General features: G+C 45.9%; 1 protein-coding gene and 1 pseudogene across 1 annotated transcript in view; both read left to right on the forward strand.

Annotated features, from left to right (window-relative positions):
• The window catches only part of LOC132882162 (sialoadhesin-like), a 216871-nt gene that overhangs the window by 35938 nt on the left and 155414 nt on the right, over positions 1-25519 (forward strand). Inside the window, exons 4-6 of the mRNA XM_060915433.1 lie at positions 10480-10815; positions 23884-24141; positions 24832-25080. Of these exons, the coding sequence (XP_060771416.1) occupies positions 10480-10815; positions 23884-24141; positions 24832-25080 (843 nt within the window). The remainder of the gene's footprint in view (positions 1-10479; positions 10816-23883; positions 24142-24831; positions 25081-25519) is intronic.
• LOC132898105 (U2 spliceosomal RNA) lies at positions 11808-11964 on the forward strand (annotated as a pseudogene).

Consider the following 25519-nt stretch of genomic DNA (forward strand, 5'->3'; position numbering starts at 1 on the left):
TTAACCACCTTGTTTTGTGTAGCCTCGCCGCCGGCCTGTTCACAGGCCGGCTGTCTTGTGTGTTGTATTGTTTATTACTCCGTTAAGCTGAGCGCTCTCGCTCGGTGGAGTTAGCTGATTAGCCCTCCGGGGCGGTGTCCTCACCGCTGGAGGCCGGCTTGTCTTCATTCAGGTAAGCGGTTTTCATTCATTTAATTTAAAGCGGTGTTTCTCGCCGCTGTTTATCAGTTCTGTGGCGCACTGCGCCTATCTTTGTTAATATTATTAACCGCCTTATTTTGTGTAGCCTTGTCTCCGGCCTGCTCACAGGCCGGCGGTCTTGTGTGTTGTATTGTTTGTTACTCCGTTAAGCTGAGCGCTCTCGCTCGGTGGAGTTAGCTGATTAGTCCTCCGGGGCGGCGTCCTCACCGCTGGAGGCCGGCTTGTCCTCATTCAGGTAAGCGGTTTTCATTTATTTAATTTAAAGCGGTGTTCCTCGCCGCTGTTTATCAGTTCTGTGGCGCACTGCGCCTATCTTTGTTAATATTATTAACCGCCTTATTTTGTGTAGCCTTGTCTCCGGCCTGCGCACAGGCCGGCGGTCTTGTGGGTTGTATTCGTATTGTTACTCCGTTAAGCTGAGCGCTCTCGCTCGGTGGAGTTAGCTGACTAGCCCTCCGGGGCGGTGTCCTCGCCGCTGGAGGCTGGCTTGTTGTCGCCCAGGTAAGCGGTTTTCATTCATCTAAATTAAAACGGTGTTTCTCGCCGCTGCTTATCAGTGCTGTGGCGCACGGCGCCTATCCTTGTTAATATTCCCGACCACGGGTGTGTTCGCCCGGTCGTTTTTCATTACCGCCTGATTGTTTATTTTGGGCTGCTTACTTGGGGTGTTCTCGCCCTATTTTTTAAGTTACCTTCTGCCAGCCAGGCGTCATGGACCTCTTCTCTCGCTGCGCCAACTGCCGGTCCCCCTCGAACCGGAGGACGGCCACCGCGAGTGCCCCTCATGCCTGGGTATTGATCACCTGCGGCAGGGGCTGACGGACATGGCCTGCGCAGACTGCATGTGCCTGAGCGTGGCTGCGCGGACTGCCAGGCTGGCTCGGCTGGATTCTCCGTCTGACATCCCCCGGGCCTCGGGGGGACAGGACACGGTGTCGGCTGCAGCAGCGGGGCCCAGCAAGCACCGTGGGCTCCCCCACACGTCTTCGCTTCTAAGGCGAAAAAGAAGCGCTCGGGCGATTTGGCTCAGAAGGTGGAGGTGATGTCCACCGAGCTGGAGGAGATGAAGGCCCTGCTGGCGAATCTTCAGCCTCCGCCACAGGGGGCAGTGTTCCCGCAGCCACCCCTTCTGCCTGGCAGCCCGACTGTTCACCATCACCACCGCTTCTGTCACCGGCCGTTGATGCACGCGGCCTGGATGAACTGTCGATCCGGGCTTCGGAGAGCTTTGACTGCGGTGGGTCCGATGGTCACGGCTCCACCTCTCCGGCCGGTTCCCAGGCCACCAGCCATGGCACCGTGGCAGCGTCGGAAGGCGGATGCTCATCCATCCAGCCAACGCTGAGGGCTGCATTGGCCCGTCTGGGGTTGGACACGCCCCGGTGGCCCAGCATCAGAGCGCTTTCTTCAGAGGTCCCACATAGCCTTCCTCGTTGTCTGTTCCGCCCTCGGCCTCATACATCGAGGAGTTACAGAGGTGTTGGGCGGACCCTAGATGCCTTCCCACCTCCCTAGTGACTGCAGGGCCCTGGCGGCAATGCAGGACACCCCTACCTATGGCCTCCTGCAGATGCCCAACATTGAGAAGCAGCTTTCATTCATTTAAATTAAAGCGGTGTTTCTCACCGCTGTTTATCAGTTCTGTGGCGCACAGTGCCTATCCTTGTTAATATTATCAACCGCTTGTTTTGTGTAGCCTTGTCTCCGGCCTGCTCACGGGCCGGCTGTCTTGTGTGTTATATTCGTATTGTTTGTTACTCCGTTAAGCTGAGCGCTCTCGCTCGGTGGAGTTAGCTGACTAGCCCTCCGAGGCGTGTCCTCGCTGCTGGAGGCCGGTTTGTTGTCGCTCAGGTAAGCGGTTTTCATTCATTTAAATTAAAGCGGTGTTTCTCGCCGCTGTTTATCAGTTCTGTAGCGCACGGCGCCATCCTTGTTAATATTCCCGACCACGGGTGTGTTCGCCCGGTCGTTTATTTTTTATTTCCGCCTGATAGTTTATTTTGGGCTACTTACTTGGAGCGTTCTCGCCCTATTTAAGTTCCCTTCTGCCAGCCAGGTGTCATGGACCCCCAGACGCTGGAGGGGACGAGCGCGGCATCACGGGAGCTGTGTGACGCGGCTCCAGGCCTTTGCCTACTCATCGCGGGAACTGGGCCGGCTGATGTCGTATCTCACCCTCGGCCGCCAGCAGATATGGCGGGCACAGTCCCCTCTGGCCGAGCCCGACCGGCGTGTGCTGCACTCTCTCCCTGTTGTCCCCGGGGAGCTGTTTGGCGAAGCCACTCAGCAAGCCCTGGATCGGAGTGCCCAGGTCATCTAGGCGTAACAGCAGTTCGCTGGCCCCCGCCAGGCCCACCACCATGGCAATGCTGCCCAGTCCTTCAGGGGGCCCACAACGACTCTGTCTCGGCCACGCACCCGCCAGGAGACCAGACGGGTTGATGACTTTCACCGCCCCACCACCTCCCGGACCCGCGGTGCCGCCCCCTACACCCAGTCCACTCCTCGTCACCCCCATGGTGACCGACGGGGGCGCTCTGGACGGCGCTGACATCAGCGCGCCGGCGGTCGGCCGCTTTTCCAGCGAACAGCTCCAAAGCTGGAGAGCGTTGACCCCTGGGTGCTGGTGACCCTCACCGAGGGTTACCGCATCCAGTTCTGCCGCCGTCCACCACGTTTCATGGGGTCAAACACACCACCGTGAGCCATCCGGGGAAGTCCCTCGTCCCCCGGCAGGAAATCGCCACCCTCCTGGAGAAAGGAGCAGTCTCTCCCGTCGACAGGCAGAGACAGCAAGGTGGGTTCTACTCCAGGTATTTTCTGGTTCCGAAGGACGGCGGTATCCGCCCGATCCTCGACCTGAGGTCCCTCAATTCCCACTTGAGGACCATGAGATTCCGCATGCTGCGTACAGTGGATGTCTTACACCACATCCAGGCGGGCGACTGGTTTGTCACCTTCGACCTGAAAGACGCCTACTTCCATGCTCCCATTGTGCCACACCACAGGCAGTTCCTGCGGTTTGCCTTCGAGGGCCAGGCTTTCGAGTTCAATGTTCTGCCCTTTGGGATATCGCTGGCACCCCGTGTGTTCACCGGGTGTGCGGCAGCGGCATCGGCACTACTTCAGGCAAGGGGTTTGCGTGTCCTGCCTTACCTGGACGACTGGCTTGTCTGTTCACGGTCAGCAGCTCAGGCCCGCACCAACATCGCGACTGTGCTCTCGCATGTCGTAGAGCTGGGGCTCAGGGTGAATTACAAGAAGAGCTCGCTGGTGCCCAGCCAGGAGACGACTTTCTTGGGCATGCACCTGGATTCGAGGTCGTTGATGGTAACTCCCTCCCAGACCAGGATCCACAACATCCGCCTACTGCTTGGCCGCTTCGGACGGGGTAGGTCACTCGCCCTGAAGACCTTTCAGCGCCTGCTGGGCATGCTTACGGCAGCCTCCTCTCTGGTCCCGCTGGGACTTCTGGACTTACGCCGCTTCAGAGGTGGTTCAACGGTCTCCACCTCCACCCGGTGCTGCACGGGCGCAGCACATCAACAGGCTGGAGCTACGGGCTGTGTTCCTCGGCCTACAGCACTTCCTCCCAGGCCTGACCGGCAGACACGTTCTGGTGCGGACGGACAACGCTACGGTAGTGTACTACATCAACCACCAGGGAGGCACAAAGTCCCTCCAGTGCTTGGAAGTGGCTGGCCAACTTCTGCGGTGGGCCCATCGACATCTCTTGAGCCTGCGTGCCATGTACTTGCCAGGCACTGCCAACAGGGCAGCAGATCTGCTGTCCCGCCAGGACCCCGATCCCGGGGAATGGAGACTCAACCCAGCGGTGGTTCTCGCCATCTGGGAACGTTTTGGCAGGGCAGAGGTGGACCTCTTTGCCTGCCAGGAGTCGACACACTGCCCTCTGTGGTTCAGCCTCCACGGCCCCAGTCCCCTGGGCCAGGATGCGCTGGCGCATGCTTGGCCGAGGCAACTGCTGTATGCCTCCCCCCCTCTGCTGCTGATCGTGCCAACCCTACACAGGGTTGCGATGGACCACCACGGGCTGCTGCTTGTCGCCCCCCCGGTGGCCGGGCCGAGTGTGGTTCCCAAGTTGCTGCAACTTCTGAACGGCGACCCCTGGTGCCTGCCAGTGAGGACTGACCTGCTATCACAGCTGGGAGGGCAGATCTGGCACCCGGATCCAGCCCGTCTGCAGCTCTGGGTATGGCCGCTGAAGGGCCGGACCCCCTGCGAGGTCCTTGTGAGCCGGCAGTGGTCAACACCATTGCAAGCTCTCGGGCACCCCCCACCAATGCCCTCTATGCCAACAGATGGAGGCTTTTCTCCAACTGGTGCTTAACTCGGGGGGAGGAGCCTACATGCTGCCCCCTGCCGACCATTCGACTGTTCCGCCAGTCTCTGCTTTGATAAGGGTCTTACCCCTGCCACCATCAAGGTCTATGCAGCTGCCATCTCTGCTCAGCATGCCAGAGTTGGGGGAAGGACCGTGGGGTCCCACGCCTTGGTGGCACGTTTCTTGAAGGGTGCTCTCCGGTTGAGACCCCCCCAACGGAGCCGGGTACCCACATGGGACCTTCATTGGTGCTGCAGGCTCTCTGCGACGCACCGTTCTGAGCCCCTGCTCACGGCAGACATTTCATGGCTCTCCCTGAAGACTGCTTTTCTTCTGGCCATTACATCGACGAGGCGCATCGGGGAACTACACGCGCTGTCAGTCAGTGGGGAGTGCCTGCAGTGGCACTCCGGCGACAGTGGGGTCACCCTGTGGCCTAACCCCTCTTTCCTCCCGAAGACCCTCTCTGCTACCTTCGTCAACCAGCCCCTTAGCCTTGCGGCGTTCGAGGCGGGCCATGGTGAGAGGTCGGAACTTTTGTGCCCAGTTCGCGCCCTCAGGGTGTACGTGTCGCGTACAGAGGGCTTCCGTAGGAGTGACGCCCTGTTTCTGTGCCACACAGGACCGACGAGGGGTCTGGCGCTCTCTAAGCAGAGGCTATCCAAGTGGATAGTCGAGGCCATATTACATGCCTACAGGCACAGTGGCTTCCCGATTCCTCCGGCTGTCAGGGCGCACTCTGCACGGGGCGTGGTGGCCTCATGGGCATCACTGAAGGGCGTGCCCCTTTCAGACATATGCAGCGCAGCCTCCTGGGCTTCCAGCTGCACCTTCACCAGGTTTTACCGTCTTAATGTCGTCCCACATAATCCTGTGGCGACGGCTGTCATTCCAGGCCCGTCGCAGCAGCACTGGGTACGGGTAGGCACTCCTCATGACCTGGTTGGTATTAGTCATCCATGTGCTGAAAGCATCGCCTCTGGCGGTCAGTAGAAACGAAATAGAACGAGGGTTATGTATATAACCGCGGTTCTATGAGTTTCGGATGACCGCCAGAGCTTGGCAGTCACTCGGAGTGTACACGAGAAGATTTGCCAAGAGGTCACTTCCTGGGTTTACCGGTCTTTTATGCCGGGGTCACGGGGTGACGTCACCCAGGTCACACGTGACTTTGTTGTTACTATTACTCGACCTGCACGTTCGTGTGATGGATATCCATGTGCTGAAAGCACCGCCTCTGGCGGTCATCCGAAACTCATAGAACCGCGGTTATATACATAACCCTCGTTTCATGATTTCACTTTTTTATTGTTAAAAGTGGGCGGTACCTCGCATGGGTTTTCCCGTTCGTGCTGACCCCTTTGGGTGACATTACCTTTTTTCCTTTTTGTAAATTATTGTAATTTTTTTGTGTAATTTTATTATGTATTTCATATGGTTAATGTTCCCAATAAAGCTGGAAAAAAAATATGGATTGTCTATGGTGAAATCCTGAAATTCCTTGCGATTGTATGTTGAGAAACGTTCTTAAACTGTTGGACTGTTTGTCCATGCAGTTTTTCACAGTGGTGAACCTCGCCCCATCCTTGCTTGTGAATGACGGAGCCTTTCCAATTATGAGTTCACTTCTTTACCTGTAGAACGTCCCAGGCAGGAGGTTTTTTTTTTTTTGGAACACTCCACATCTGTCCCTCTCTTTTGTTGCCACTGTCCCAACTTTTTTGGAATGTATTGCTAATCTATTGAATCTGTAAATCTGTGTGATTTCATTTCTACAAATTAAACATACACTGTAATTAAATCCTTACAGAAGTTCAGATGATTAAGAGGAGGATATCTGGATGAATGACAGAAAAAAGATGCCTTTGGCAAGAATGTTTTACTGTGGTTTAATTTCAACTTAAACTGACAAATAATTGCTTTGCCAACATTATATTAGCTATTTTTGAAATATTGGGTGGTTAAAGCTTGCAGCTGCAGAAAAATCATAATATTAATTTCCCTAAAAAAAATTTGTGAACATTTGGTTCAATACTAACAAAGTACCAAATTTTCATGTCTGTATCAAGAAGTACCAAAACTATTTACTCATACTCAGTCTGAAAAAATGGCATTGATGCATCTATAGTTTGTCAAATAAAATTATTTATAGTGGTGTTTAAAATGTCTCTTTCTACCTCTGTATACTTGAGAATTACTACGTCCTTTGTTTTTTAACCTACCTACATACACGTATACATTTTATTACAGAGAGACCTAAAGCTCTGGTGTCCATAAAGCCTGATACACATGTGTTCATTGGAGAGTGTGTTACTCTCAGATGTAACACACAGGAAGGAGGAGATTCTCAGAGGTCATACAGCTGGTATAAAAACAAAGATCCACTCTCCACAGAGGGAGGACATATAGTCTACAGAGTCCACACAAACCCAGAGTTGTTTCTCTGGTCTGTTGGTAACTCTGACCGCGGTTCCTACACCTGCAGAGGACAGGATTCAGAGATCAGTGATGAGATAAGATAGCCTTTTATTATCCCACAAGGGGAAATTTACATTGTTACAGCAGCAAAATATATAAAGAGAAAAAGATAAGGCAGTGAAGGAGGAGTGCAAAAGTACCAAGTATACAAAAAAGGATATTATATATAGGAAATAAACTACAAAATTTAGAGAGAAAAAAATTTAATTTGTATAAATTAACAGGTTTGCAGAAATATAGTTAACATAAGTGAATTACATAGGTTGAATACACTACGTGATACACGGGCGGCACGGTGATGTAGTGGTTAGCACAGTCGCCTCACAGCAAGAAGGTTCTGGGTTCGAACCCAGCAGCCGGCGAGGGCCTTTCTGTGTGGAGTTTGCGTGTTCTCCCTGTGTCTGCGTGGGTTTCCTCCGGGTGCTCCAAAGTCCAAAGACATGCAGGTTAGGCTAATTGGTGGCTCTAAATTGACCGTGAGTGTGAATGGTTGTCTGTGACCTGCGATGATCTGGTGACTTGTCCAGGGTGCACCCCGCCTCTCGCCCATAGTCAGCTGGGATAGGCTCCAGCTTGCCTGCAACCCTGTAGGACAGGATAAGCGGCTGCAGATAATGGATGGATGGATACTCTAGCTGTAAATACACCAAGTCAGAAAATGTTGGGACGGTATGTTGAAATTGAAATTAAAACAAAACAATAATTTGTAAATAAATTTGACCTGCATTGCACTTGAAACGAAACAAAAGCACATTTTATTATTATTGTTTGTTTTTCCTCAAAATAAACACTTATTTTGATTTGTGGAACACGTCCAAAAATTTGGGACAGTAAAGCATTTGTAATGTTGCCATTCATTCTCTCAACACTTACAAGATGTTTATGGATGGAAGACACCAAGTGATGAAGCGTTTCAGGTGTTATTTTGTTCTGTTCTTCCTGCAAACAGGTCTTAAGGTGTGCAACAGTACAGGGTCGTCACTGTCATACTTTCCACTTCTAAATTCTCCACACATTCTCTATTGGGGACAGAGGGGACACTCCCTCTTCTTCCATAGCCACGCCTTTGTAATGTGAGTAGAATGTGGTTTTGTATTGTCTTGTTGAAATCTCCCTGGAAAAGATGTCGTCTTGAAGGCAGCAGATTTTGCTCCAAAATCTCAGTGTACTTTTCAGCATTAATGCTCAATCACAGAAGTGTAAGCTACCTTTGTCAAGGGCACTGACACAACCCCATACCATGACACACCCTGGCTTTTGGACTTGTTCCTGGTAACAATCTGGATGGTCCAGAGCACACCGTCTCCATTTCTTTCAAAAAAGACCTGGAAGACTGATTCGTCTGACCACAATACACGTTTCCACTGTGTGATGGTCCATCCCAGACACCTTTGAGCCCAGAGAAGTTGATGGCTCTTCTGGACACGGTTAACATAAGGCTTCCTTTTTGGGCAGTGAAATTTTAACTGGTATTTGTGAATGTAACTCTGTATTGTAGCTTGACAAAGGTTTGCCAAAGTAATCCCGAGCCCATGTGGTTCTATCAGCGACAGATGAATGGCAGTTCTTGATGCAGTGCTGTGTGAGGGATCGGAGATCACGGGTGTTTAGGATAGGCTTGAGCCCTTACCCTTTACGCACCAAAATTCCTCCAGATTCATTGACTCATTTAATGATATGATGCACCATAGAGGGTGAAATATCAAAATCCCTTCCTGTCTTCCTTTGAAAAACATTGTTTTGAAACATTTCAGTCATTTTCTCACACATTTCTTTACAAACTTGAGATCCTCGGCCCATCTTTGCTCCTCAAATACTCGGCCTTTCCTGGATACTGGTTTTGTCCCAAATCATGATTACAATCACCTGTTGACATCACCTGTTTCAAATCACATAATTATTGAATTATTTTACCTCATTACTAGCCCTAAATTGCCTCATCCCAACTTTTTTGGAATGTGTTGCAGGCCTGAAACACAGGAATGGATTTACGGGTATATTAGCAAATTAAATGAAGTTGGCCAAGCAAACATGAAATATCTTGGGTTCATTCTGTCTGCAATGAAATACAAGACAAAGTAAATTTAGAAATCACTGATTTTTTTTTTTTTTTATTTGCATTTTCCATTTCCCAACTTTTTTTTCAGATTTGGGGTTGGATATGTCACGTTATAATATGCAGTATATATGTTTATAAACAAACATCTGAACTCCATCAAGTGTTGTAAAGTCATATTGATTTTGTTGAATAAAGCAATTTTCATAAATTATGATAGAAAAGGTAATGAGAGTTAAACACAAATTCACTGTAATGAAAACATGGGTTTAATGTGTTTTAAATAAAAATCATACCTCTGTACCTGGCCCAAGATGTAATCGGAATCAGAATATTTCATTTCAACTTTTTGCAGATTCTTCCAAATTATTGTGTTTAAATAAAAATAGTACCTCTGTACCTGGTCCAAGATATCATCTGAATCAGAATATTTCATTTTGTTTCAACGTTTGTAAATTCTTCAATATTATTCTGATGTTGCATATATCACAGAAACTCAGATGTGTAGTTCCACTCATCTAACATCTTGATGTAATTCGTAATTATTTATAACATTTCCTGACTGTGTATTTGGTCTTTTGTAGTTACTCTGTGACTCGGTGACCAGGGCTTTGTAAAATAAAGTGCTTCTGTAAGAAACCATAACTACTGACAAATCACTTTCATCACATTCACACAAACTGGAACTGCTCACATCACGATCACCACTTATTGCTGATATAGCTGTTTTTCACAGCCCTGTTTTGCTTCCTTTTACCAGTGACAGAAACATGAGTGTGTAAGAGTGAATCATAATGTATATGGTTCATAAAGACTACAGCCGACATTATCCAGTTCAGTTTGGAAACAGATGATACCTGTTCATAAATATACATTTAAAAAAAAATTATTTTGTTGTTGATAAAAACATGTTTTGGAGATTAGATGATAAATGTTTCACTGTTCTGAAATCATCATGATATATGAATGATGACAAATTCATCATGATAGTTTAGATCTTGTATTATTGTTCTACAGCGAGCTCGAAACCTATAGCATCCATGAATCCTGATAAACAGGTGTTCAGTGGAGACGCCGTCACTCTGAGATGTGACATAGAGGATGAAAGTGTCTCTAGCTGGCAGTACAGCTGGTATAAAGATCCTTCACACAGTGGTGTCAGTAGTGAACAGGTGTACACAATCAGTGGTGTTAAAGTGACCCACACAGGTAACTACACCTGTAGAGGAGCAGAGAGAGGAGGCTCACGCTCATCACACTTCAGTGATGCTGTTACACTGGAAGGTGTGGGTGTGTGAGTTTGCTTGAGTGAGACATTAAAATGTGCAATTAGATATTCTTAGATTCTCATTATTAAATAAACCTACAGATTAACCATTTTGTGTTTCCTGTGCAACAGAGAGACCACTGCCAGTACTGAGTGTATCTCCACAGAGCTGGCTGACTGAAGGAGACTCAGTGACTCTAAGCTGTGAGGTTACAGGCTCCTCTACAGACTGGACATTCAGCTGGTACACAACTGTTCTCTCCAGATCCGGATTAACTCAAATAACAAATAGTCGTGGCTATAACATGTCTGTGGAGCTCCTCTCAGACAGCAGCAGAGGATCTGGAGGCAAATACACTCTCAGTCCTGCTGCTCTGAATCACACAGGAGTTTATATGTGCAGAGGAGAGAGAGGAGAACCAGCCTTTCACACACAGTACAGCAATCCACAGCCTCTATGGATCACTGGTGAGGAACATTAACAATGGGTTTGGGTTAAAGTTTTTGACTGCAAAGTTGAATTCTGGGTAAAATGTTTTATTTCTATTGCTGTTGGAATTTTGAGATGCTTTGTTGCTGCACACACTGTGTCTCCTATGTGTAAATGTTTTACCGAGATAAAATACGTCCCACATTTTACGATTCCGGAGATTGCTGAAGCAAGTAAGCAACAATATCACATGACCACCATGGGGCGTGTTGGACCTACTTTTAACCAAAACAAGTCGGTGTGGGCAAACATGGTGGACTCGGCTCTCCTGCCAGCTAAAAGCCAGCGTAAATGAAAAGGAAAGCCTGCCTAGTGAGTGTAACTGCAAGATAGAGCAAGGTTAGATGACGTGTCATTTTTCTGGACAGATAACTAAATCATTCTAGCTAGCGTTTAGCTATCTTAGCCTTAGAACCCATGAGCTCGACTCCACGGTAGTGTGTATGGAGTTATGCACCTAATGTTTTGATCTTACAGAGAAAGAAACAATAACACAAAAGCAGTAACATAGAAAAGATATATTTGTCTTTTTTTTCACGGATCTTTTCGTGAAGGTCAACCACAAATTACATCCCTGTGACTCAAAACTCTCCGAGGTCGATGCAGTGTCACAATGTTTTCTTCGCGTCACCATCCTGGTGTGACGCAGTTCCATAGTTATGCTAACTGGTTAAAGCTCCCCGCATTCGGCTGTTTCCTGTTTCTGTAGGGCCGTACCGTATACCTTAAGAGGGAGGAAAATGGTCCCATAACAGAGACAAGTGACCCTCAGGACATCAAAATGATCACATCTCGTCAGCCTGATATTGTTCTTGCGAGATGTAGGAAAATGCCATGCATGGAAAAAATTTTTGAAAATTTCAGATCACTTTGCAGTCAGCACCGTTAAATAGAGTATGATATGGTGGTGTGAATGTCAGTTGAGATTCATTCAACATTTATTAATATGTATAAGGCAGTTAAAGAGCCCTTCACTTCTCGGCCTTTTGGCTAAGCTCAAGTGTAAGATTTGTTCTTATCAGTTTAATATCTGATATGTTCTCTAAATGAGCAAGTTTTTGGGCAGCACGGTGCAGGGTTTCCCATACAGACCATTGTGTGGTGCAGCGCCACACAATGGATTCCTATCGCCACATAATCAGACTCGCGATTTTGAAAAAAAAAATTCCGTTGCGTATCGTTCCATTCATTCATAGTGCTCTTCTCGTTCACGCGCGCACACAAAGAGAGAGAGAGCGACGGAGAGGCATGTACACAGGTCTGCCGTTGTGCACGTACCCGGTGTCACGGTCTGATCGTGTGCTGGTATAAATTGACCATGCGCATGCGCAGACAGATTTTTTTTCCCGGTCAACTTCCGGGAAGTCTAGACTGGTGGTAAATTCAGACCATGACACCGGCCTTATTGCATTATCCCGCTTATCCCGCTTCAGCATTCATGCAAGTTATTAATAGTGGCTTGACATTCACAATAAATAAGGATTTCCCACTAGCCTAAATAAAATGTTGTTATACTCGCGGGGATGCCTAGTTGATGCTATCTGAAGCATAAAATCTGAATATTTTAAGAAACAATGCAGTAGTTGAGAGAGGCTACTGGAGGATGCCCATAGGCTAATAATAACTTAGTATTTATTTGACTATTATAATTTCATTGACTCTCAATGTTTGCTGCTTTAACCCAGATGAGTATTGAAAAGTTTTTTTTCTGAATTGCGAGCGGGATTTCTCAGCTATGAATAGGGTAAGCACATAGAAATTCAGTATTCGTTTGTATGTTTTTTTGATGTAATGAAAATTTTTAGTGCTTTGATGAAGAAAATGTACTTTTTTATCCATAGATTAAAACAGACCTCAGGAATAGGCTCCAAGGGGAACACACCTGGCAGCCTGCTTACGAATATCCATAAATGGTCTCGAACCCAGTGACTTCCCTTACGATAGGGCACTTGAGTTTTTTTCAGGAAGCCACGCAGAATTAAATGTTCTGATAGGGCATGCAGGCTTTGCACCAATTAGGGTAATGCTTTTTCATTATTGTTAGTTGCCTTGATGTTACCTTAAGTGGTTTCTTACATCTAATTATCTCATTCTCATCTCATTTATCTCTAGCCGCTTTATCTTGTTCTACAGGGTCGCAGGCAAGCTGGAGCCTATCCCAGCTGACTACGGGCGAAAGGCGGGGTACACCCTGGACAAGTCGCCAGGTCATCACAGGGCTGACACATAGACACAGACAACCATTCACACTCACATTCACACCTACAGTCAATTTAGAGTCACCAGTTAACCTAACCTGCATGTCTTTGGACTGTGGGGGAAACCGGAGCACCCGGAGGAAACCCACGCGGACACGGGGAGAACATGCAAACTCCACACAGAAAGGCCCTCGCCGGCCACGGGGCTCGAACCTGGACCTTCTTGCTGTGAGGCGACAGCGCTAACCACTACACCACCGTGCCGCCACATCTAATTATGATATTTTATTATTTTGTTGTTACATTATACTATTTTTCATTTTAGTATTGGCTGAGGTAAGTGCTGAGTTCAATATTTAAAATAAAAACCTCCAGCTTGTTTTTTGCAATTTATTCCTTGAATGTCAACTAAAGAATGATTGAAAGATTACTATCAAAAAGGCAAAAAACTAAGGTAAAAAAAGTTCAATTTTGGTGAGTAATTTTCATAAATTTAAAAGACAGGTTTTCCACCGACATCAAGCCCAGCAAACTAATGGCCTGCCCTGTAATGTAAAGTTGGGTCGAGGAATGAAACCAGACAGGGTTCTGGTAAAAATTGTTTTAGCTGTCTTCTCTAAAAGAAATTGAAAGAATTTAGATTGAACCGAATAATCTCAAATGCTTCTTGTAGCTTTAAAATAGTCCCAGCAGGTGACTCTGAAGAAAAATACTGTGTGCTTGAACACCGCCCACCGTAAACACTTTGCATACACTCCAATGACCGACTCCACCGACCGCCACGACACCACCGCGCACGATTCCCTCATCGGCACAGTGGATCACCACAAATTGCTACCTGGTCTATGGGAAACACTGCGGTGGTGTAGTGTTTAGCACTGTAGCCTCACAGCAAGAAGGTTCTGGGTTCGAGCCCCGTGGCCGATGGGGGGCCTTTCTGTGTGGAGTTTGCATGTTCTCCCCGTGTCTGCATTGGTTTCCTCTGGGTGCTCCGGTTGCCCCACAGTTCAAAGACATGAAGTCAGGTTAACATGGGGCAGCCTTGGGCTGAAGTGCCCTTGAGCAAGGTACCTAACCCAACCCCTAGCTGCTCCCCGGGTGCTGTAATATGGCTGCCCACTGCTCTGGGTGTGTGTGCGTGTGTTCACTGCTTCAGATGGGTTAAATGCAGAGGATGAATTTCACTGTACTTAAGTGTGCATGTGGTAAATGAAGGCTTCTTCTTCTTCTGAATGCTGGTCGAGTTTGGTGACAAGAGCCATGTGCTGTCTTTTTGTTCCGTCTCTGCTCCTCATTTTGTCATTGGTTTATTTTCCCTGAAATAAAGAGGATGAAGGAGATGATTGAGGATCTATGGGCTGGAGGGTTTTATTATAAAATCCAGAAAGCCAGAGCAGGTCAACACTGGAGATGTAACTGAATATAAATATATTATTAAGAATGAACAGGGGTGGGTTTCCCAAAAGCCTCTTAAGGCCAAGAGAGTCTTAAATTACCTCGAAAGAGCCATCGTCAAGCTAATATAGCTTTCCCAAACAACTTCGTTGCCTAAAGTAGTCCTTGAGTTGCTTGAAATTTACGAGAGACCCAGACCACTCGTTCAAAACAAAGAGCGACTCTCTCACAGCCAAATACACAGACTGCGCATGCGCTGTAGAGGGACGCTCACAGTCAACGGGGGAAACTGGTGTTGAATCTGCTGCCCGTGTTAAATTATTTTTCTTGTTATTATTTTTCTTCACTTTCTGGTCCAAGTACATCCAGTTAATTATTAAATAAATAAGCAAAACTTTATGAATATATTTCAAAATGTTATGGAGTTACATATGGACATCTTAATGTCACATTGATATCACCACATTTTAATCAAATTTATGTCCATTAGGCGAGTGATTCACTAATTTAGTGTCATAAATGAGACACATTTCTGCACCTCTAACATTGTCTGTGTGTGTGTGTGTGTGTGTGTGTGTGTAGGAGAGAGAGAGGGGTTTTGACCTGTGTGTAGTGTGTACCAAAGGAGGTTGAATTGACCTCCATAGATAGATAGATAAGGAGGTGTTACATTCTGACTCAAACAAATAACCCCAAACCCAAAATAAGGCACTCAAAACAGAAAATCATGCTCTTTACTGGAATTCATACAATTTTAACAAATACAAATTACCAAGCCCAAACCCATGGCCAACGTGAAGCCTAACGCTCACGGCGCACATCACCCACAAACAAAGTCCTATTAATAGGCCCAGGTGAAGGCTTCGCAGCTGGCGACATTCAGCACAATCAACTTCCAGCTCCGCGCTGTCAACAGAGGCACCGCCCCCGAAACACTCGCAGGCGTCACACGCCCCCCCTTTTTTTTTTTTTTGGAAAACGCAGAGCCTAAAATCGCAGTCCTCCACAGATTCCTATAGAGAGAGCAAAAGAGAGACAGGGGAACAAAAAATACAAAACCAGCAAATGATCAGACACGGGATAATGCATCTGCCACAATGTTTTCTGACCCTTTTATGTGCCTAATATCCAAACAGTATGACTGCAAATATAAAGACCAACGCACTAAGCGCTGGTTTGGACACTTCAGCGAATTTAAGAAAACTAAAGGGTTGTGGTCAGAAAAAAACAGTCAAGGACACGGCAGAACTGATGTAGACCAAAAAGTACTGCAAAGCCCATATTAAGGCCAATGTCTCTTTCTCCACCACAGAATAGTGTCATTGGTACGAACAAAATTTTTTTGAAAAGAAACACACAGGATGGTAAATATTGTGCGTATCAGCCTGCATCAGAACAGCACCCGCTCCGACGTTGCTGGCATCAACCTGTAATACAAAGGGCTTATCAAAGCATGGAGCAGACAGAACAGGCGCAAAACAAAGTAGTGACTTAACATTTTCGAACGCCGTTTGGCAGTCAGCACCCCACACATTTCTCCCCATCCCTCAAAAGATTTGTCAATGGGGTTACCACGGTGGCAAAATTCCTACAAAAACATCTGTAAAAACCCACTAAGCCCAAAAATCGACGCAGATCTTTTTTTGTAGCGGGAAGTGGATATTGCTGGACAGCCGAAATTTTCGCATCAATCGGACGCACTTCCCCATTACCGACAACTCTACCAAGATAAGTCACCGTCCCCCTAGCAAATTTGCATTTTGCGAGGTTCACAGTCAGCTGCGCCTCAGTCAAACTTTCAAACACCGATTTGAGCCTCTGCAGATGCGATTCCCAAGTGTCGCTGACCAGAATCAAATCACCCAAATAAACGGCACAGCCCTCTAAACCCGCAATTACCCGATTCATAAGCCGCTGAAAAGTTGCCGGCGCATTTCTCAAGCCGAAACTCATGACGGTATAAGAGTACAGACCGAATGGGGTAATAAAGGAGGAGACTTCCATAGCCCTTGAAGTTAACGGCACCTGCCAATATCCCTTTAAGAGATCAAGTTTCATTACATATTTGGCAGACCCCACAGAGTCGATACAATCCTCGATTCGAGGTAACGGGAAACTGTCCCCTTTAGTGACACTGTTCACCTTTCGAAAATCTGTGCAAAACCTAACCGTTTTGTCTGGCTTCTCTACCAAAATGCACGGGGACGCCCATTCTGAAAACGACGGGACTGCCAGATTATTATCCAGCAAATATCGCACTTCCGACTCCAGCACTCGACATTTTTCTGGTGACACGCGATAAAAGCGTTGCCGCACCGGGGCCGAATCACTAACATCAATATTGTGCTCGATCCAAGTGGTTCGAGATGGAGTATCCCCAAACAAAGCAGGAAATGCACGTACGAGGCGAATTAAATCCTCTCGTTTAGGCTCTGTCAAATACGCCAGTATCCCATCCAATTTTGACAAACACTCTGAATTTTTCAAACGCCCCCGAAGAACGCCATCATTTGGATCAAGAATTTCATGCCCACTTTCCCCAGTCAAATCCGGAGCAGAGGCTAAAACTGGGTGGGGATACGAAGATTCATAATAGGGCTTCATTGAATTGGCGTGATACAGTGTAGATTTTTTTCGACGGGATGGAGTTGCCACTAAATAATTTTCATTGGAGATCCGGCGGATAATGGAATAGGGACCCTCAAATTTGGACTCTAATGGTGACCCACCTAACTGACAAAGCACAAGCACTTGGTCACCGACTTCAAAGGATCTACGCTCTATGGATCGATCATACAGGCGTTTCATTTTCTTTTGAGAACCCTCCAAATTTGTTCTTGCTACATCCCGCGCCCTTGCCAGCCTGTCTTTGAAACCGAGTACATAACCTTCAACGTTGGAGGGCGGAACAACCGATCTACCCACGTCCCCCAAAACTGACAAAAGTCCCCGCACTTTGTGTCCAAAAACCAAGTCATTTGGGCTAAACCCAGTGCTCTCTTGCACCACTTCGCATGCAGCCAGCATGAGCCACGGTAAAGACTCTTCCCAGTCCGCATCCAGCTGCACGCAATAGGCACGCAAGAGAGACTTCATAGATTGGTGAAATCTTTCGATTGAACCCTGCGATTGAGCATGGTACGGTGTGGATGTGAGATGTTGTATGCGCAGTTGTTTTAAAACGCCCTCAAAAACGCGGGAAGTAAAATTAGACCCACGGTCACTTTGCACAAATCTTGGGATACCGAAAACGGACATAAACTGAACCAAAGCCCGCAGAACCGCCTTCGCAGAGATGGTGCGCAGCGGAAAAGCAAAGGGGTAGCGAGTGTTCAGGCACATTAACGTAAAAATATAATTACTGCCATTCTTTGACCTTGGCAGTGGGCCTACGCAATCGATAACAATATGACGCGGTACGCGGTGGTCCGGATCACCGTATTTTCCATACAAAACGAGGGCATTAATTAATTATTTTTCCTGGATTGTGGTCCGGTTCACCGTATGCTGTATTATATTACGATATAAATAAAAACTTACCAAAATCATACTGTGTTTGTCATTTAATACGAGTTTTTTTTACAAAGTCGTACATCATTTGTTATTTTTTCTCAAACCGGAAGAGAAATGCATGCGTAAAACACACGCGCAATAAAAGATACCAGTTCTAACGCATGTAAAAAAGCGGGAGCTGCCACGAGGGAAGTGAAAAATAATTTTACCAACTTTCGTCATTATGTCTCAGGGTGGTTATGAACAGCTTCTAAGGAATAAGAAAAAATGTGCTAGAGACTACAAAGCAACAGAAGAAAGGGCAAAGGAAAGAATTTATTCTAAATTAGGGGAAGAAGTAGCTGAAAATTTAAAATTTATTTGTCTTCTGAACTTGGTGGTCCGGACCACACCTGAAAACGGCGTGGTCCGGACCACAACGGTAGTCCGGACCACCGCGTACCGCGTCATATGCTCAAAAGGTTCGCCCACGGCTACAATCGGACGCAAGGGAACAGGTTTGAGAGTTTGATTAGGCTTACCGGTGACCTGACAGGTATGACATGACTTTATATATGCAGACATCCCTTTTAATGTGCGGCCAAAAGAAGGTTCGGAGGACACGGTCATAGGTCTTCCTCACACCCCCATGCCCACACCGGTCATGCGCAACCTGTAATACAGAATCTCGAAATTTAGCAGGGATCACCACCTGGACATAAGCGTCCCCCACAAAATCTTCCCCTTGTGGCATCCATTTACGGAAGAGCACCCCATTTTCCATGAAGTATCCCCTCGCTGCTCCCAGTGTGTCTGTGGGGGACAAAACGTTTTTAAACAAACCATCCAACCCTGGGTCAGCAGCCTGCTCCCTACTTAACTCCTCCCCTGACAAAGGAAAAGGTAGGTCAGACAAGTCAGGAACCCCAAGCACAGAGCTAAAACTCTCCCCCCGCTCATCAAATGGCACCACTGGTTCAGCGGCACTCATTGACCTAGTAACTGCACAGGAGAAGCTCAACTCCTCATTACTTGGGGCCCAATCTGCTGCAATTGGTGAATCACATACAACAGGTGCAGGCACATCCCCCCAAACACGACACCCCGCAATTGCATTTCCCAGTATAACATGAACCCCATCTACTGGAAGAGCAGGACGGACACCAATGATAATTTCCCCCTGCACGAAATCAGATTGGATGTAAAGCCTGTGAAGGGGAACAGAGAGAGTATTCAAACCAATGCCACGGATCAGAACACTTTCACCAGTATAAGACTGCTTATTAAATGGCAGCACAGACTGCAAGATGAACGAATCCATCGCGCCCGTGTCTCGCAGGATTTTTACAGGCACAGTGGGTTGACCTTGGAAAGAAACAACCGTCAGTAATGAAGGGCAAATATGAAAGCAAACAATCCTTGGCATTAGCGACACCTCGGCCCTCCCCCAAACTATGCTTAGTTGACTCGATGGAATGGAAAGGCCCCGCTAATACATTCGGTTTAACATATTTATCACTCGAGCGCGTTGGTCTTTTCTTTAAGGCGGGGCAATCTACCTTCCAATGCCCAATTTCGTGACAATAATTGCACACGTCCGATGCCGAATTTTGCAATGACGTAGAAGACACCGGAAATAGTCGATTCCACCCCTGTGCTATATTAACCCCAGATTTACCAACAGATTGCAAACTGCTCTTATGTATTAATGTAAACTCATCTGCCAATTCCGCTGCTTTTTCAGATATTTTAGCCTTAAGCTCAGAGATGTAAATAGCTACACGTTCAGAAATAGCAGATTTAAACTGCTCAAGTAACATTAAATCAAACAAGTCATCAAAGGTTTTGACTTTGCTAGCAGAGCACCATCGTGTGAAATGTTTGTGCAATTCCCTTGCCAACTCCAGATGAGTCTGCCCTACTTCCTTTTTTGCCTGCCGGAATCTCAAGCGATACGCCTCTGGTACGAGCTCGTATGCTCGCAAAACGGCAGCTTTTACTTTAGAGTAGACTTTTGAATCACCCGAGGGCAACGATGAGTATGCCTCTTGCGCTTTCCCCTGCAAAACACACTGCAGCAATAAACACCTGTGCTCATCCGCCCAGTTTCTGGTGTCTGCTACACGTTCAAATAAGGTAAAAAACACATCCGGATCATGGTCATTAAACTGCGGAACTAAACGTAGGCTAGAGGACACCTCCTTCGAACCCTCCATAACCAATTTCCCATCCTTAATTAAATCAAGCCTAAGGAACTCTAGGTCCAGTTTTGCCTTCTCTAACGCAATACGGCTGTTCTCTGAATCCCTCCTCAGTTTTTCTTGCTCTATCTGCAGCTGTAACAATTCCATTCTCTGTTCAAACGTCAATCCCTCAGTTTTATTTTCCTCAACTAAAACGGGCTTAGGGCCAGGCTCCTCAAGCAAAATTCCCTGCTCATGCAAAGCTTCTGTCAGGAACAGTTTAACCCTCTCTTTCAATTTGTGCTCCTTGTCTGGAATAGAAACCTTATAATGGGAGGCAATTTCCAGTAATGTTTCCTTCGTGCAACTGTCCAAATATGACTCGCGTGGAGTCTCAAAAAATGACTTTGCATCCATGCTGGAGAACACGCATAAACCAGTACAAATAAAACGTGACCCCCCCCCCCCCCGACTAACTGCAACCCAAAAAAACCCTACTTACGGTATGCCTAGTCTTCATGCAGTTACAAGCGAGGGGTACTTATGCACTGTTACCAGCAGAAAGCCTGCCGCGACTGGCAATCAGCAACGACAGGCGAAACCGCGGCGTGCTCCCGAGCGTTGCTTCTACTCGCCTTCACCACAACACTATAAAAAAAAAATATATAAATAAACCAAACAAACAAATCCGACGTGTCTCAAAATGAAACACGCCGCTATACCTACCAGGGGGAAATCACATTCATTTGCACACAGTTTATTTACCTTTTGAGACTTACTCCAATAAGGACCCACTAACCCTATACTCACCCAATCTATTTAATTAGGCTAAATAAACTAAACAGAAACTAATCAAAATCGCAATTAGACGAGCCCCCATTATGTTACATTCTGACTCAAACAAATAACCCCAAACCCAAAATAAGGCACTCAAAACAGAAAATCATGCTCTTTACTGGAATTCATACAATTTTAACAAATACAAATTACCAAGCCCAAACCCATGGCCAACGTGAAGCCTAACGCTCACGGCGCACATCACCCACAAACAAAGTCCTATTAATAGGCCCAGGTGAAGGCTTCGCAGCTGGCGACATTCAGCACAATCAACTTCCAGCTCCGCGCTGTCAACAGAGGCACCGCCCCTGAAACACTCGCAGGCGTCACAGAGGTCAATACAACTTCCTTAGGTACACACTACACACAGGTCAAAACCGCTCTCTCTCTGTGTGTGCACGTCTCAGGGAGATCATTGCCCACTCTGCACTGTGGATAACAGTTGAAATAATCCTGACTGCATGATCGGGGTGTAATAGTGAAATGAGCGAGCACAGAGAACACATTTACTTAATTATTTAGCTTATTATTTGCTCATTCTTTCATGTGAACGTTTGTTCATTTAATTAAAAACACGCTTGGAATAAAAATACTGCCCAAAAACATACAATTATTTCATTAATTAATTACCACATTATATTTGTAATGCTTTCAGATGATACTATATATTCTCCTATTTTAAACACTTGATATTTCATTATATTTTGGTTAAAAACGAATGCCATGTGACCTTATGGACCCTTTTCACATGACGTCACGACAAACGCAGCCGCCATTTTGGACATGAACTACCAGTAGTCTACCACAGCCAACAATGAGGAATGACGGCGAAGCATCGAAAGGAATATAGCCATCAAAGAAAGTTTTTACTTTCAGCAAGACTTCCATCATGCCATTATATTGTTGTGCACCTGGATGTAGTAACCATCAACACACAAGGCAAGATTTATCATTTTATCGGATCCCGACAGATGCTGACCGACGGAGAAGATGGATGGTCTCTAAAATATTGGCAAAATGATGTTTATTGACATAGCAATCATGTGTAACGGGAAGCATTTGCATATCCGAAGTGTTGTGTTTACATCAAAGATAAAATAAACCGATATGACAACGACTGCTGCTGCCAGGTTGGGGACACAAACTAGTAGAAAGGAAGTGTGCCAGCAGTGCCAACACACTTCCTTTATGGTCGATTCTGCTTTAAGGTAAGATGCATTTAATTATTCGTCTGCTGTGGGTTTGGAATCGGTAGCCTGACCGATTCGTTCATGTTTGTGGTGCCATTTGTTTGTTGACGCGTGTTGAAATGGAAGATTGGTTGTTGACATGATTTCCAGTGATGCTTTGGTGCTGCTGTGGATCAGATGTGTTGAGTAGCCTGACTGTTTTTTTTTTTTCTTGCGTGTGGTATCATTGTTGACGCGAGGATGTTTTTTGAACATGCCAATGCGGACACGATTTCCCCTGATGAGTTATGACTTCAGACGTGATGCGTGTGTGGAGGTGTGGAGTCCGCGTGATATGTGCGTAAGATAGGCTTCTCATGTGTTTGGAGATCCGCGCTCTGAGACAAGTGCAAGCACACACACCCCCAAGGGAAAAAAAGGGACCCCCCGAAAATATCGGCATAGTTCGAACACTGGGTTGGAAAAAGTAATGGCAAATAGTGAGTGCACAAACCATAGAAGGTAAACTGTACACAGCGCCAGGGCAGTGTGATGGTATGTCTACTTTTAGATTGTGTTAGCTTATCAATGAACACACTCATCACTCGACGAGTTTCACGTCTTTACGACGGATACTTAAATGTGTGTTAGGTATTATTGTTGCAGTCTAGCAGCTAGATGAGCGAGAACCAAAAGGGTCTGTGCCATAAACCATTATTTCTTCATGTCCAAAATGGCGGTCGCGCTTACAAAGGTCACGTGAGTGAAAAGGGTCTATAGACTGGATTTAGCAACTACTAATGCCTTCAGCAATGACAGTACAATTGCCTTAAGCAACTACTAATGCCTGTATCAGGGACGCGCTTTACAAAGATGCTCTTCAGATTCCTTCTTACGAGTGAGTTCAGGAAAACCATGTACAGAGACAATGTTCGTTGCTTAAGAGTCTCTCAACTCACTCTTTAGCTCTAAAGGGCAACATTACTGGAAAACCCACCCCTGATCATGTGTTCTTAACAGATACAAAGATGTTAACAGGAGGCACAAGATTATGGGGTTGTTTTGTTTGTTTGCTTTCAGAAAACTTTTCAGAAAGACAGGCCCATAAATCCTTCAGGTTTAAACACTAATACAAACACAGATATGGATATTCAGAGGACCACACAGTTACAGATGATGCCATGATGTTAGACTGTTATTAAACACAATACAAATAGCAGAGCTGTAAAACAGGTAAGAGTCCGACACAGTAAAGTACAATATAAGACCAGAGGGAAAATCCAAAAGAGTCATCAAAAGCAAAGGGTCTAAACACAGCAATGGCAATCACAAACTAAACATGGCTCTAAACTTTGCACTGTGTAAATGTATGTGCTGGTCGAATGTAATCTACAATGAGGAAGTGATCTGGAGGCGGTGTGTTCGAGCTCAGCTCATACTGAGATGATGGTGCCTTCTGGTGGTGAGGAGGCATTGCCCTGCTGTCCTGTGTCTTTGATCATTTTTTTGTTCCTTTGCAGCAATTGTAAGACTTTCCTGTGCTTCTCATCCCAGTTTTGATTTTGTCTCTTGATTTTGACCTTTACCTTTTTGCAGTGTTTATGATTATGGATTATCTGGGGTTAAACTTTTCTGTGTTATGACCCATGCTATGGACTGTGGCTTTAATTACTGGATTAATAAACAGAATTCTGAACACACATGCACTTGCTGTATATCCTTATTGCATATTGCACTGATTCTTATTTGCATGACTCTCTTCTCTGTTAAAGGTGAATCTCCTCCAGTCTCTCTGATCATCAATCCCAACAGAACTCAACACTTTACTTCTGACTCTCTCTCACTGAGCTGTAACTCTACTGACCAGAGTCGTTCTACTGGATGGACAGTGAGACGATACACACACAGTGAGGGAGTGTTAGATTGTTCTCCATGTAAAATCAGCTCCCTCTCCACATCCTACACTGGAGTTTACTGGTGTCACTCTGAATCTGGAGAAAACAGGAATCCTGTTAACATCACAGTGCAGGGTGAGTCTTCATGTAGTGTGTTTATTATTAAAGGAAAAGGTAAATGTTTCATGACAGAATATTCAGAACTCTGAGTTTCCAACTGGGAAAAACTGTTCAAGAAGACAAAAACATCTGGAATTTTCTCTCTCAGTACATTCCCTGTAATTTCTGTAATTCTGAGTATGGAGAATGTTTATGCTGTTACTTTCCAGACTGAGTACGAGTCCATGCTTACAGATACCCACACTGATAATGAAATGAGTATTTTATTGAGTATTAATCAATCAGGGATGTCACAAAGCATTTTATTTCTCCCTGTTTATGTTGATTGCTGCTGTGTGCAGTGAACTCATTGTGCTTGGTTTCTGATTAATATGTTCTGGTATTAAAACAGTGTAATAGAGAGTGCAAGGTGGCAACCTGAGTCATATCAGTGAGTTTGGTGATTAGAAATGCGCTGTGAATTTCACCTTCACTCACAAGTAAAGTGTAGACAGTGTGGAGCGAGGGGAAAGGAAGTGTACATGGCTCAGTGCTGTCATGTGTGACAGTTTCTCTACACACTCTCTTCACTGTTCACTCTCACAGATAACTTTGTGCTGCCATAACTAATGGCACCTTCTGTTTGTATACAGATTTACACATTCAATATCGATCAATGAGAGAAAACAATTATTTATTTTGTAAATGTGGTTTTCTGTGTTGTAGATGGTGCTGTGATCCTGGAGAGTCCTGTCCATCCTGTGACTGAGGGACATCCTCTGACTCTACACTGTTTATATCGAAACCCAAAGCCCTCAAACCTCCGAGCTGATTTCTATAAAGATGGATCAGTCCTCCAGACACAGACTACAGGAGAGATGATCATCCATAATGTCTCAAAGTCACATGAAGGTTTCTACCACTGTAAACACCCAGAGAGAGGAGAGTCACTGAAAAGCTGGGTCTCCGTCAGACGTGAGAGACCTTTTAAATATTCACTTTAATACAACTGTGATTTTATGTGTTGGACACAATATCTTTCTATGATGTAATCTAGAGGGCTTAGTTTATCCAAGTCTGTGTACAATATGCTGTTACACTTGTTCACACAGGTGTAAATTAATTTATTTTTACTCCAGATTGAACTAAAACAAACACTTCAAGAATAAAACATTATTTTATTCATCGTCAGATCCATCACGTGTAGAAGCTCCATTCTCAGTGCTCATGCTGATCTGTAGTGCAGTGACGGCCTCTCCGTATCTGCTGGCGACCATCATTCTGCTGGTCAAATGTTACAGAGCTCGAGGTAAGAACTCTCAGTATGTTTCACATGATCAGACTAACTGAGTAGTCGGGAACAACATTTTCACTTTCAGAAAAGAAATTATTTGACTCACTGTTTTCATTTTAA

This window comes from Neoarius graeffei, chromosome 1 (assembly GCF_027579695.1).
Source record: "Neoarius graeffei isolate fNeoGra1 chromosome 1, fNeoGra1.pri, whole genome shotgun sequence".
In the NCBI taxonomy this organism is placed as follows: Eukaryota; Metazoa; Chordata; class Actinopteri; order Siluriformes; family Ariidae; genus Neoarius; species Neoarius graeffei.